This window comes from Scardinius erythrophthalmus (assembly GCF_964197995.2).
Source record: "Scardinius erythrophthalmus genome assembly, chromosome: 20".
NCBI classification, from domain to species: domain Eukaryota; kingdom Metazoa; phylum Chordata; class Actinopteri; order Cypriniformes; family Leuciscidae; genus Scardinius; species Scardinius erythrophthalmus.
Window position 1 is genome coordinate 9,654,436 of NC_138240.1, and position 15,509 is coordinate 9,669,944.

Genomic DNA, 15,509 nt, shown 5'->3' on the forward strand with positions numbered 1-15,509 from the left:
ATTCTGTCATCATTTACTCACCCTTAAGTTGTTCTTTTTGTTTTTTATGTTGAATACAAAATATGATAATTATTTTAAAGAATGTTGGGACCTAGACAGTTGACGGTAGCTATTGACTTCCATAGTAGGAAAAAAATGCTATGGAAGTCAGTGGCTACCGTCAACTCTCTGGTTACCAACATTCTTTGAAATATTATATTTTGTGTTCATTAGAAGAAAGAAACTCATGTAGGTTTTGGAACAACTTAGGGGTGAGTAAATGATTACAGAATTTTTGGGTGAAACATCCCTTTAAGAATAAGCTTTTAAATCCAAAGGTGTTTTATGATCATTAAAAACAAATTCAGTTGTGTCTTTAGAGTATTTATTGCAGGATATTAGTTTTTCATGTATGTTTTTCATGTAGAGCTGAGGAAATCATATGGGCTTTTGGTATTAGATAATGATTTGATTTAAGGAGGTTAATGGATTTTACATGTTGTTTTAGTGTCAAGTGTTTTTCTTTTGTAATTTCAGTGTGCCACATGAACACAGTTTAATCTTTCAATTCAATTCTTTCAAAAAAAAAAAAAGTCCCTATTTTTGAATGACCGTTAATGGAGAAAGGTGTTTTTTTGCCCCTTGTGGTGTAGTTACAGCATCTCCAACAGTGGCTAACTAGACAAAACTTGAGACCTTGCAAGATACAGTAATCTCTCTGTCTTCAGATATAATCTGTTAGTTTGCTGCCATCTAGTGGATAAAATAGAATTTTTAGTGACAGAGATTTAAAAGAGGAACATGTATGTTCTAAAAATTAACCAACTATGTCAGTTGTATTTAGTTTCAGTATTATTACTCCTTTAAGTTCCAATAGAGGGGATTATTCAGTGATCATTAATGCAGCAAGTTCTTAAAGGGATACTCCACTTTAAAATGAAAATTCTGTCATCATATACTCACCCTCATGTTGTTTCAAACCTGTATGAATTTCTTTCTTCTGCTGAACAGAAAGGAAGATATTTAGAAGAATGTCAGTAACCAGACAGTTTCTGGGTCCCATATTGACTTCCATAGTATATTTTTTTCCTACTATGGAAGTCAATGAGACCAGAAACTGCCTGGTTACTGATATTCTTCTAAATATCTTCCTTTCTGTTCAGCAGAAGAAAGAAATTCATACAGGTTTGAAACAACAGAATTTTCATTTTAAAGTGGAGTATCCCTTTAAGTTTAATAGTCTTAACTATTCTCTCAAGAAATTGTCACTGGTGCTTGGTCACAATGTTATGTGGTTGAAGTTAACTGGGCATTGCTATGCAGTTGCTAAGGTTTTCTGAATGTATTTTAGTGCATTTCTTTTCTTTAATAATTATTATTTTAATGGTCCTTGGCCTGAAAAAGGTTGAAGACACCTGGTCTGTGGGATTTGCACCTGTTGTATTATCTGCTAGGGGGAAATCATAAATCTGATAGTTTAGAAAAGTCAGAGCAGACAATAAATAGGAGGAATCATTACGGGATGGTGTGAGTTAAATGGCAAAGTTGAATAGTTTGGGGCTGGATTAAGGTTTAGAATGAACCACAAACCCATGAGTGATAGTAATAGCATGACTAATGAGTTGCAGTTTAATGCACAAGCAGACGCTAAACAGATTTCTGTAACTCAGAATGAATAAATGAAATAGTACATACAGTGTATAACAAGACATTAGGTGTAGTACACAGGAGAGACTACATTAGCAGGCCAAAGCTGTTCCACTGCACCATAGGTTAAATTGGCTGTAAGTAAAAATATAGTGTCTGTGGCATCTTCTTGTTTGCGAGACTATGTTCTTGATGTGCGTCAGCCCCGTCTGTCTGATTAAGGGCAGAGAGTCGGGGCATAAAAGCTTTTTAGAAATGGCACAGAGTCAATATAAGTATGATTGGAGCAGATCAGGAGAATTCTACGAAAGGTACGGGTGGGATTTTGCACGCTTAGACACTCACACGCTGACTCTGGTTGGTCTTCATTAAAGTTTATTAACGGCTGATTGAGTTTACTGATCTCGCCAATGATTTCAGCACCTACCTGCTTCTTGTTCACCCACCTCCTGCTCTCTCTCTCTCTCTCTTTCTCCCTCCTCTTCCTTTCTGCACATCCTCCAGTCCTCACTCAATCTCTCCTCTCTCATTTATCCTCACAGTACTGAAAGCTTGGTCAAACTGACCCAGGAAGGCTTGCTCAGCTGTAGTTGGTCTCGTTCAGCATTGATTGTAAGTTGAGAATGAGTTTGCCAGCAAACTCAGAACTTTGTTCTCTGGAGAGGATTGCCCGTTATCGTAGCGCTTGCATCAATGGCTCACCGTATGCCATCAACAAACCCATTGACATCAAGCCAAGGAGGAAATGGTAAAGCTTTATATGTGTGATGTGTGTCAGAATAGTCAGCTGCTACGTTTTTGTAGGACTGGATCATAATTTGGAAGATGTGTCGTGCTTGTTAAATGTTTCCCTGTTGAGTAATGTGGAACGAAATACAGTTTCGTATTTTGTTCTGTTCATCCTATAACCTAGACTAATTAATGAATAATAATAATATAAATGTAGAATATAAATTTAATAAATGTATTTTATTTAGAGGTGCCTTTCAAAACACTCACCTTACAATTTAATGACAGTCATAAAATACAAGACAGCAATACAAAGAAACATCTGTTTAACATTAATTCCATAAATTAAAACTAAAAGATGAGTTTTAAGTCGTGATTGAAAAGTAATAAGACATTTTCTTTTTGACTCAGTTTGGATCACGTATTATGTGACTGCTGATGGTCTATGATTTTACTTCAGCTTGTTACTAATTTTTTTATTTACAAGAAAATGCATGTAAATATGTCAGATGTTTTTTTAGCCTGTGGTTAATGATAGGATGCGATAACCAGCTGGTTATGAGCCCATTGATTTCCTTAAAGATCCTTTAATGCTTCTCGCCACCGATAAACCTATCTGTAGATCTGTTAGGTAAATGGCAATAAATAGGTTGAATTGAGTGGCAATCGTGACCTGTACTGTGCAAATGTCAGATATTGTGGGAACTTGCATAACAAATGTGTATTCATTTATAAAAAGATTCATATTAGTAGTATTACTACTAAATACACTATAATGTCATTGTTTTGATATCTGCACTGTCCAACAATGAGCAGGTGTGTGTCAATAACTACAGTACACATTGAGAGAAATTTGAATGTGTGTGTGTGAGTGGAAGAGAGTAGGTCAGTGTGTATTGGGCCTAAGACAAATGCTCGGCAACAGAGAATCGCTATCAGATATGTGCCTTATGCTAATGCCAATAAAGCACACACACACACCCTCTCAAACACACTTATAACACACACACACACACATACACACACACACTTATTTACACCCTACCATTAAACCCAGACTTAGAATGGACAGGTCAGAAAACGTGAAGTATAAATTCAATTCCAGTATAGATTCAAACTTTGCAGGTGAAGAAAGAAAATCAATTTATATTTATCCAACTGGATTTTTCCCAGAATAGTGGCACGGACCCATTTAGACCCCGTCTGCATTGTGTTCGTTATTCTTCCGGCATCGGCCCACTATTGTTGCGTCTGTCTGTGCATGATTTTATTTTAGTAATTATGAGTCGGTGGTTTAACACATTTATCATATTTAGGACATATTCAACACTTCTAAAATAGCTTAGTTTTTCTTAGATTAACTCCTGATGATTTATTTTCATCAATAACTGGTTGTAGGCGAGTGGGAGCGTGATATGGAGATGAGTGCATATGGAGATGAAGCAGGACATTATCTGACACTTACAATCTGGAATCAATGTAGTACTTTTAGACCGACAGCATGGAAAGTTCTATTGGCTTGAAAAAGTAATTAATTGCTGAAATTATAAATATTATAAATATAAATGCTCACCGGCCACTTTATTAGGTACACCTTACTAGTACCAGTAGTTGCCTTCAGAAGAGCCTTAATTCTTTGTGGCATTGATTGGTGCTGGAAACATTCCTCAGAGATTTTGGTCTATATTGACATGATCGCATCACACAATTGCTGCATATTTGTCGGCTGTACATCCATGATGCAAATCTCCTGTTTCACCACATCCCAAAGGTGCTCTATTGGATTGAGATCTGGTTACTGTGAAGGCCATTAGAGTATAGTGAACTCTTTGTCATGTTCAATAAACCAGCTTGAGATGATTTTAGCTTTGTGACATGCGTCTTATCCTGCTGGAAGTAGCCCTCAGAAGTTGGGTACACTGTGGTCATAAAAGGATGGACATGGTCAGCAACAATACTTAGGAAGGTTGTGGCATTTAAACAATACTCAATTGGTACTAAGGGGCCCAAAGTGTGCCAAGAAAATACCCCCCACACCATTACACCACCAGCAGCCTGAACAGTTGATATAAGACAGGATGGATCATGCTTTCATGTCGTTCATAGCACATTCTGACCCCACCATCTGAATATTGCAGCAGAAATTGAGACTCATCAGACCAGGCAACGTTTTTCCAATCTTGTCCAATTTTGGTGAGGCCGTGCAAATTGTAGCCTTATTTTCCTGTTCTTAGCTGACAGGAAGTGGCACCTGGTGTGTCTTCTGCTGCTGTAGCTTGTCTGCTTCAAGGTTGGATGTGTTGTGCGTTCAGAAAATGCTCTTCTGCAGACATCGGTTGTAACAAGTGGTTATTTGAGTTACTGTTGCATTCACCTCTGATCTCTGGCAACAAGGCATTTTCACTCTGCTGCTCGCTGGATATTTTCACTTTTTGGACCATTCTCTGTAAACCCTAGATATGGTTGTGTGTGAAAATCCCAGTATATCAGCAAATTCTGAAATACTCAGACCAGCCAGATATTTGCGTAGATATGAGTGTTAACGAGCAGTTGAGCTGGTGTACCTAATAAAGTTTCGGGTGAATATATATATATATATATATATATATATATATATATATATATATATATATATATATATATTAGGGCTGTCAAAGTTAGCGCGTTAATAACGCGTTAACGCAAAATCATATTAACGGCACTAATTTTTTTAACGCGCGATTAACGCAGCGCGTATTTTCTGTTTGACCCGTGGCCCAACCCCTAGTTGGAGAAATGGAGATACACAGTGTTGCTAACTTAGCGACATTGCAGACCCCTTTAGCGATTTTTTTTCCCTTCAACAAAGCGCCCAAACCTTATTTAGTTTCTGAGAATCTCCCGGTACCGCCGGTACTGCTCTCCCAGCACGCGCGCGCGCCTCTCTCTCTCTCTCGCTCTCTCGCTCTCTCTCTCTCTCTCTCTCTCTCTCTCTCTGCGTCTCGCGTGGAGGAGCAGCTCTTTAATTCACAGATATTATGTTGCTTCTCTAATTTTACAAGTATAGCCGAAATCAGAGCACAGATATTGTCTTTATCTTATGTGTATTTGATTTCACCAGACGACGGCTCGATTATCAGAATTTTTGTGCAGATTAACTTAACATCTTAGAAGGAAGAGCTGGTTATGTCTTAATGGGTCGCGTTTCAGTCACCTTTTCAAATCCATTCCGTTGACAACAGAAACAGTAAAATATACCAATGAAAACATTTTTATTGAGAATTTAGCTTCATCAAAATGGGCACAGAGAGAGACAAACTACAATGTAATAATAAATAATTAATGTAGCCTACATTTAGCATTTTTAGAAGAGCTGCCCCTGTCATGCAAAAATCTAATCATGTTTGTGTTAGTAAATTGCTCAGTGCAAAGAAAGAGAAGTAATGGTAACCTGGCATTTTTTTGTTCTTTCTACATGTCTAATAGACATGAACAAGTTCTTTGAAAAACATCTATGACCTTTGAAACATGTCTCCTCCTTATGCTCTATATTGACTATGGTTTCAATAATAAACATACATTTGCATAAAGCATCTATTTATCCATGCCCACGTTGATTAGAGTATTACAAACTTGAAAAGTATTAATTTAAGGAACATTTAGAACAAATAAAAAAACGTGCGATTAAATGCGATTAATCGCGAGTTAACTCATGACAATCATGCGATTAATCGCGATTAAAAATTTTAATCGATTGACAGCCCTAATATATATATATATATATATATATATATATATGACCGCTTGGTCAGACATCATCCTGCCTGCACCTCAGGCTCCCTGGCTCCGCCTTCGTCCTCAGTCCCACTGGCTCTGCCTCAGTCCTCAGGCTCCCTGGCTCCGCCTTCGTCCTCAGTCCCACTGGCTCCGCCTCAGGCTCTCTGGCTCCCTGGCTCCGCCTTCATCCTCAGTCCCACTGGCTCCGCCTCAGGCTCTCTGGCTCAGCCTTCATCCTCAGTCCCACTGGCTCCACCTTCGTCCTCAGTCCCGCTGACTCCGCCTTCGTCCTCAGTCCCACTGGCTCCGCTTTCATCCTCAGTCCCACTGGCTTCACATCAGTCCTCAGGCTCCCTGGCTCCACCTTTGTCCTCAGTCCCACTGGCTTCGCCTTCGTCCTCAGTCCCACTGGCTTCACCTCAGTCCTCAGGCTCCCTGGCTCCACCTTCGTCCTCAGTCCCGCTGACTCCGCCTTCGTCCTCAGTCCCACTGGCTCCACCTCAGTCCCACTGGCTCCGCCTTCATCCTCAGTCCCACTGGCTTCACCTCAGTCCTCAGGCTCCCTGGCTCCACCTTTGTCCTCAGTCCCACTGGCTTCGCCTTCGTCCTCAGTCCCACTGGCTTCGCCTCAGTCCTCAGGCTCCCTGGCTCCACCTTCGTCCTCAATCCCACTGGCTCCGCATTCGTCCTCAGTCCCACTGGCTTCACCTCAGTCATCCTCAGTCCCACTGGCTTCACCTCAGTCGTCCTCAGTCCCACTGGCTTCACCTCAGTCCTCAGGCTCTCTGGCTCCGCCTTCATCCTCAGTCCCGCTGGCTTCACCTCAGTCCTCAGCGTCGGATGCTCGTCGCTGTGGCTCCACATTAGTCTACAGTGCCATTAATGTTGTGTGGGCTCTTCGGCTCGTCAGCTCCACCTGCATCTCCATCTCTGGCGGTTCTATCTCCATCGGTCATCCAAGTGTCCACCATGGCTCCTTCCTCCCTCGACTCTGCACTGGGGCTTCGTCCTGGCTGGATTCTGGATAACAATCTGGCTCCTCCCACCCTCCACTCCCCCATTGACTGTTTTGTTTGCCCCTGACCATTTGCGTCTCTCTCATTACTGGGTGGGGGCCAGTCCTCGGTGTACTAGTTTTGTATGTTTTGTTTGATTTCCTTGTTTGCTTCTTAGGTAACTCATTAATTAGTAATTTTGTTCAGCTGGTTTTCATTAGTTCCTGTGTATTGAAACCCTGAGTTTCATTCTAGTCCTTGTCCAATCTCGTCTAAGTTTTCTCGAAGTTTTTGTGTTTCATTTTCTCCAGTGTATATCCTGCGTGTTAGTTATAAAGTCAATTCGTAGTATTCTTAGTTTTTCGTGAGCTTCTTGCACAGCAACACTTGAGACAACCACTTTTTTATATATATATTTTTTTTTTATATTAAACGTTGTTGGTGTTTATGGCCCTGTAACAGAGCATTAGTTCTGTTACATTTGAATACTGGGTGCAAGAACAACAACTTCAACTTAAAATATCAATAAGGATTCAAATATGTTTTGATTTCAGCTTAGCAATTTCAGAATATGTTTGTGAAACAATGTAAATTGTTACATTTTTAGTCATTTAGTTGTGTCTTGTGAAACAAACACTTTCTCGTCTCTTGCTGAAATTCAGTTAATTCCAAACCACACTAGTCAGAATAATTACTGCATGCTTGGAGGATAAACTCTTGACCAGAAAGCTGATTGCTTTTTGGTGACATAGTTTCATGTACAGTTTACCAGCACTGAAGCTTGTGTTTCTGACATGGCAGTTGAATGCTAGAAGGCCAGACAGGTGTTATTGGATTATGGGATGAGTAGTGACGTGGACATTTTCCTCACACAAAGCTGAAGCTCTCTTATTTGTGGTCAGTCAAGCTGTCAGTTTCATCAGGACACCATGGCTAGTGAATCTCCAGGCGGTTCTCCTCTTTCTCTCTTTCTTAGCACTTTTGCTTGGAATGGCCGCAAGCTTGATATAAACTCACTAAAAGGCAAGAAAAGGTAACGCTGGTTCAAGTCACTCAGGTACAAACAGACTTGCATATTAAAGAAATATATGGCTTACAGCATGCCTCTTTAAACCTGTTAACAGTTTACACTACAGTAGTTGCGATAGTAACTGTTTTATTGCACACATTTTTTGTTTGTTTGTTTGCAGTGGTCTTTTAATACTGTCTAAAAGATCCTCCAAGCTAAATTTCGAAATCTATATAAAACTGCACTGAGATACATTATATAATTGAACCTTGGCTCAATGTTTTTTTTATATAAATGTCAAATTGGTCACGTTGTTACATTGGGTTTCATATGTTGTATTTTTTTAAAACAATGCTAAAGCATATATATAAATGCTGTGTGTGTGTGTGTGTGTGTGTGTGCTGTGCTGTGCTTAATGAAAATAGCCATTGTTGCGGGTATGGCAATAATAAATAAATAAATTGTGAAAGGCCATTAAGTAGCTTTAGTCTGGAAGACAATTCAAAAATGTATCACTGTTAATATACATGTATGTGTTTACATATAAAAATAAAAATACCCAAGCCTGAGAAATATTCATTGGAGTAAAAAAGAGTGTAAAAATCTTGGCCCAGTGAATATAAATGTGTTTATCTATTACTTAATTGTCTTTAGATTCTGTGTTGTTGGTTTTTCACTGAGTAAATGACTTTGTTAGGAGATTGTCTTGATTTTGTCTATTATCTGCTTTAATCTCTTGTGAACACAGGGGGGCAACGATGTGCACAAACATAGAGTAGTTGTTCATACTATGTGATATATTGCCTAATAAGACAAACACACGTCTTTTTCAGTTTGTTGTAATTTAGAACTGACGGATCTCTCACCCAAACTAATTGCTTCATAATCAGACATCTGTAATCATTTCACTAAAGATAAAATCAAGCCTGTTGTCTAAATGTTTATTGAAACCATCAAGTGGGCAGAGCTGTAAGCGATACTCTCTGCTTTGCTGTCATTGGTTGACGCATGTCTTGCGTCACTGGAACACCTCTGAGGGCCCTTGGCATGAGTTAATGTGTGAACCGTTAATCGCAGCAGTAAACAATCTAGTCAAGTACTGCCATGAGTGTTAGATTTTTCTTTGTTGAAGAGTTCTCTAATTGAAATGACATTCAGTAGGCTACTAGTTATTTTTTCACCTCTTACAGTATATTATTGCATGTTGGTCATTGTACATGGACTGTATATGAACCCTTATGAAAAATAAGTGTATTCAAGTGTGCTATCAGTATACTTCTTTTAAACTCTAAATGAGTATACTTTCAGTCTGCATTTTATGTACTTTTCAGAAATATACTTAATGTACTTCCCAGACAATTGCACTTAAGTATACTTGACTGAAGTATACTTTACTTGAAATGTACTTGACTACTGACAGAAAACTCTAAGTATATTTGGCCTATTCTTGTATTCAATCTTTTCACAGAGATACACTTAAAAGGATAATTAAGTATACTTGGCTTGTAGTTGTGTTTACTCTTTTGTTTGAGTAGCCTATAAAATACTTCTTTTACTGTCTTATAAACTTACATTGTGTGAAAATTGTTCATCAGTGATCATCAAACATTAAACAGCATATAAATCAAAACTACCTAATGTTAACAAATGTTTTAAAAATAGAAAGAGTTAAAGTACAGTTAAAGGTATATTTCAAGTATTAAAAAAAAGTATACGTAAAAATAAACAGTATACTTAAAGTGCAAAAATAATATATAAATAATATACTATAAGTATGATATTATGTTTACCTTAATGACTAAACTAGTACTTTACGGAGAGTATACTTCAAAGTGTACTTTCATAAACAAAAAAAATGTGTTACAAGTATTTGACTAGTAAACTATCAGTATACCTATAAGTTCACTTGCAATATAGTTGCAGTACAAACAAAAAACTTAGTTGTAAACTAGTTGTGTACTACTGTTAGACTTAAAGTATACTTAAAAGTATACATTTACACACTAAAAAGTGGGCCAATTTAGTCCCAAGTAGTATTGAAATAGTACACTTACTAGTTTTCTTCTAGTACACTGATATTAGAATACTTAGTACATAAAGTATACTTAAAATATACTTAAGTATACTTAAGAAAATGATATTTTTTGTAAGGGGAAAGCGCATTTAATAAATGATTGCTTGGATGAAGTGGTTTTAAATTTCCAGTCTACACTGGATGTGCAATTTCACACTAAGTGCTTTTGACTCAGCTTGAATTCATACTACTGGGCAAATCCTTCCCACCCTTTTTTAGGGAGTATATACAGTACATCCGTTGGGATTAATTTTTCTGAAATTCATCTGAAACCTCTGAAGTTGAGGTGTAAGTTTCCTCCCCCATCCATTCAAGGAGCACCCTACCCCCAACTACGTCATTACTACACGAGTCCGAGCAATGAGTCTTGCAGCCAGCCAGGAAGGGAGGGAGGGAGAAAAGTACATAGGGTGGGAGTTTCAGGAGAGAGAGTGAGAGGGGGAGAGACAGATTGTCTTGCATTATAGCAGCCGGTTGCTGAGTGACACAAACTCTGGAACTCCTGTCCGGTCAGTTTGAGAGTCCCGGACCACGAGGGGTTTCTGTCAGTGGAACAAACAGAGGCAGGGCCGTCTCGACCGAGTTATGTTCACGCTTGAAGACGCACATGAGGACTGAAAACAAATGCACACTGTTGGGATTAGCTGTAGCCGCTAGCAGAGGGAAATCCACGTCCAGAATGAGCATTATCATGAAGCCCCGGTCTCGCTCCACCAGTTCACTTAAGAACACAGATGGGTAAAGGAGAACTTTTGACTATCTCCTTCTGTTAGATCCCTGTGCTTGCTGTTTCCTTCTCCTGTCTTACACCAGCCGATATCTTTTTTTAACATCTTGTGTAATTCTCTGCTTCCTCTTAAGTTTTAACCCCCATTGTTTTTTCACTCAACCTTCCATAAATTGAGTTCCACTCTTCCTAAAGAATTTCTCTTGTATTTACATTCTCTTCCACTAGTGCCATTCCTCTGGGTTTTTTCATTTACTCTGTCTCTCGTTGGCTTGTTAAAGTGTAACTAACTGTGGGATAGATTTAAACATTTGTTGATGAATTTGTTGCCTGTCAGATATGGGGAGAGAATTTGATTTTCAAATTGTACTATTTTGATTCCATTAAAACGTTTTACTAAAGCATTTTGCTATAGGCCTATATATTTTATGTAGGCTATAATTAATATTTAATTTAAAAAATAAATGTTTTATTATTATAATTGTTTTATTTAATCATAAGAGCTGTAAATAATTTAGAATTTAGTTGCTTTTTAATGCATCTACCTCCTATTGTAGATGCAAATAAGAAAAAAAAATGCAAAAATGTCAACTTGTAGCCTAATGTATGCATTTTGTAGAATGAACATGATTTTGTGATATGAAATTTGGTTGGATTTGCTCATTTTAGCCATTACCCATAACTGAAAAAAGAAGTACAGTATGTCGACCAGTAACATATCCAAAACATTTGTGCAATCACCTTAAAAACTAGTAAAATGGCAAAGAGTGAAACATTATTTCCACACATTTGCAAACAGTGCCAAAGGGCAGATACCTCACCCTAGTCTCTCTTGTCCCATCTTGTTCTCTGTTTGTATATGCTTATTTTAGAAATGGGTGATGATAGTTTATAAAGGACTGATTATTTTGGTACAACAGTTTTCAGTCTGTTTGAACAAGTGCGCATGTAAAGTTTAATTTGAATGGTTATCCGTCGCTGCATGCGAACTGTGAGATATTGCATATTGATGATTCACAGGCTTAATTTGGGGTATTTTGGTGCTATGTTTTTGTCTGAACGTTTATAAAGTAGGCTAGCAAAAGAGGCAGGTTACGTTACCCCCCTTTGCTCATGGAATGCTCCATTTGGTCTCCATGAATAACAGCTCTCAGCTAAGCAAACACAACCTTGCTTTGAGAATGTTCAAGTGTATGGTTGTGTGTGCCTGTGTATGTTTGTGTGTATGAAAAAAGGTTGAGAGGTCAGGATGGAGGAAATCTCACTGACATCTTAATGATGTCATCAGTTTGAGGAGGACAATGTGCGTGTGTCAGTATGTGCTTCCTTCACCTTTTATATTGACCCTATTGTCTGCGGTTCCTGTTTGTTTTGCTTTATTGTAATGCATGACAGTGACTCAGCTCATGTCATACACACCAGTCATTAATTGACAGTTGCCACCTCATATCCTGTCATTCATGCTATTGCTATTTGGGTTACTCTGATAAAATATTAGCATAATTTGAATTAAAAAACTGCATGGTTATATGAAGCGCACAAATCAAAACAGTAAAATGGATTTGTGGTTTCACAATGCATTTAAAGGAATAGTTCACCCCCAAATTAAAATTCTCTCATGCCGTCTCCAATGTAGATGACTTTTCTTCTTCAGACATACACAAAAGAAGATTTTTAGGAAAATAATCAATCTCTGTAAGGAATTTAATGCAAGTGAATGGCTGCCGCTCAGTTGACGCTTGAAAAACCAATATCCATTTGACTCCAGTGGTTGAATCAATGTCTTCGGAAGCAAAACAATAGGTGTGTGTGTAAGAAAATTCTATTAATTTTTTACTTTTCAAATCTTTGCTTCCGGTCTACTGTCATATGAGCGTTCATGCGAGAGAAGTTGTGATTTATCAATTGATTCCTAAAAATCTTTGTTTGTGTTTATCTGAAGAAAGAAAGTTATATGCATTGTGAATGGCATGAAGATGAAACCATTTTTGGGTGAACTTTCCCTTTAAGAGAGGTATTTTATCTTTCATGGAGTGTGTGTAAATCTATGTGCATTTTCGTGCTTATATAAAAGTGAAGGTTGTGCATTTGTTATGTCTTGTATGACACATAATCTGATGTAATAGATGGACCGTTTCCTCTCTTGTCGTTCAAGCTTTGCCACATAAAGCAATTTTAATTGGATGGCTCTTGATGTGTTTATCTGTCAAGGTGCTATAATGTGGCTGTGATGTCAAAGTGCCATGTTTGCATTTCGTGTTGAAACTGAAACAATTAAAAAAAGTCACTTCTCTTTTCTGATTCACTTTGCCCATATTTTCTTCAGCATTTTAACAACCGTTATTTTAATACTTTTGACAAAGCTTGATTTGATTCATGAATTATTCCTGCATGTTATTTTTTTACCTGCGCATCTCTTTTATTTGTATATTTTAAGCATATTCCTATTCTGACTCATGATTGACAAGAAAACCAGCAGTGTTTTGGGAACAGCCTCATGTGATCAGATCACCAGAGGAAACATGATGTCTTGTACATTTTCTTTGCATGGTGTCTCAAACCAATCGGGTTCCACTTTCTGAATGACCCATGGTCAGACTTCATATGCTTTTTTGTTCCTGTCTAATACACTAATGGACCACATGCTGTTAAGTAGAGCTTAGGAAAGCAGGCAGTCATGTACCAGTTCATTAGATATCAATGTTAAACTTTAGCCAACCAGAACTTCTGTGATTCTGAATGTATTACTTGGAAAAACTCTATTTTAATTTGAACAGTATTCTAATTATTATCGAAAACTAACATTTTTCCCAGAAACCATGGCAAAAGTTTATGTTTTGATAATTTCTAGACCCTTATTAAGAACAAAACTCAAGACTAGAGGATATAACACTCTTAAATATAAGGCATTTGTGTAATATTTGTATGTATGGATGTGTATATATATTTTTTTTCATCCAACTTTTTGAAATTGAGAAGTGTGCAGGCAATTCTAGCAGTACTGAGTTTATTTTTTATTTAGTATGGTTTAAGTCTTTTCAGGGTTTATTTTTTATTTTAGTTGTATTTTTAATAGTTTAGGGTTGAACATGTAATCTGCTTAAATGTAAAAAAATGGTTTTAGTAGTGTTGAATTACTCAGTATAATCTTGTTATTGTTGTAGTATTTTCATATATGCAGGTTGGTACAGAGCCCTTCATATGACATGCTGATAAAAATATACATATATCGTGGCCACGAATTAAGAATTGTTTTTTTTATTTTTATTCTTCACATTAGTACTCAAAGTATAATTTAAGTTTCCGGGTGAACTCTCTGAACTCTCTGAGCCTTGTTAGTGTTAACTGCCATGCTAATCAGGAAAAAAATCTGGTTTAGTACAAAAAACAGAAGTTAAGGAACAGCCAGTCTCAATTAAAATGACTTCAACTACACAGCCAAAGAGACTGGGCAGGCCGGTATCTGTTATCACTCACTGTCGTCCACAACAAAAGAGTGAGCCAGTTGGACATCTGATGCCATAGATAGTGTAGTGGTGATTACAGTTAATTATCCCATTGATTTTAAAGAGACAGACATACTTAATCGTTTTGCTAAAGCGCTCTTGAAGCCGTCCGTAGTCATTATGTGGTTTGTGAAAGGATAACGCAGTGCATGATTGTACAGTATAACAAACCACTTTGTTAGCCCCTTCCGCTAACCCCGCTGGACCTCTAGGTTGAAAAATCGTCAATGCAAGTGAATGGGAGAAAATAATTATTTTCTGGTCCCGTTTGAATTTTGCCATGAATGTGAACATATGTTGTCTGTGAATTTTTTATATAACTTTTCGCGTAAAGAATGCTACAATTTAGCGGGTAGAAGTTTGATACGGTTAGACTTTGTGTGAGAGCACTTTGTGGACTACAACTCTCGCTGCTTTCGACGCGTTTGAAACGTCAACACCACTCGCACACGGACACTAGCTCACGGATCCCGCTAAACATGGCTGTGTCTTTGGTGCACTTCACCGCCTTCTTTCAGGGAGAGGACAAAATCGTTGAGGTTGGCGAAAACCACGGGTAAGTCAACTTTATGGGGTGACGTCACATAGGCGACATGTAGTCTTTCTCGTTATGTCTTTTCCACAACTGCTAGCCGAAGAATCATACCATATACTGTCAAACTCGTAACATGAAAAGTTATATAAAAAATTCACAGACAACATACGTTCACATTCATGGCACAATTCAAACGGGAACAGAAAATAATTATTTTCTCCCATTCACTTGCATTGACGATTTTTCAACCTAGAGGTCCACTTGGGGTTTTACGGATGGGCGGGACTTACCAGCTCTATAATTTAAGTTAGGGTGTACTAACACTAGGTACGGTTGTCTTGTTGTCCCCCCTCCCCCACTGGCCTGCACTCACAGGAGGGGCATCATTTACGATGCAACTTTTTGTTTTGAAGAAAAAGGAAGGAAGAAATGCACTTTTGCTAATACACTGCCTAATAGATTTATTATTTATTCCACGCAGTCATTTTCACTTTCTAATTTCTCAGTTATTATTTAATTTTGCGTTATTTGCTATTTTTTATATTTATCATA

At 37.8% G+C, this 15,509-nt stretch overlaps 1 protein-coding gene across 2 annotated transcripts in view; it reads left to right on the forward strand.

The window, feature by feature from the left end:
• pde4d (phosphodiesterase 4D, cAMP-specific) overlaps window positions 1-15,509 on the forward strand; it is a 149,229-nt gene that overhangs the window by 107,235 nt on the left and 26,485 nt on the right. Inside the window, exon 1 of one of the 2 annotated variants that reach the window (XM_081349734.1) lies at window positions 10,623-10,927. The exons of the other annotated variant lie outside the window; for it this stretch is intronic. Within the exon in view, the coding sequence (XP_081205860.1) occupies window positions 10,797-10,927 (131 nt within the window). The 5' untranslated portion in view covers window positions 10,623-10,796. Of the gene's footprint in view, window positions 1-10,622; window positions 10,928-15,509 lie in introns of those variants that run through there. 2 annotated transcript variants of the gene reach the window in all.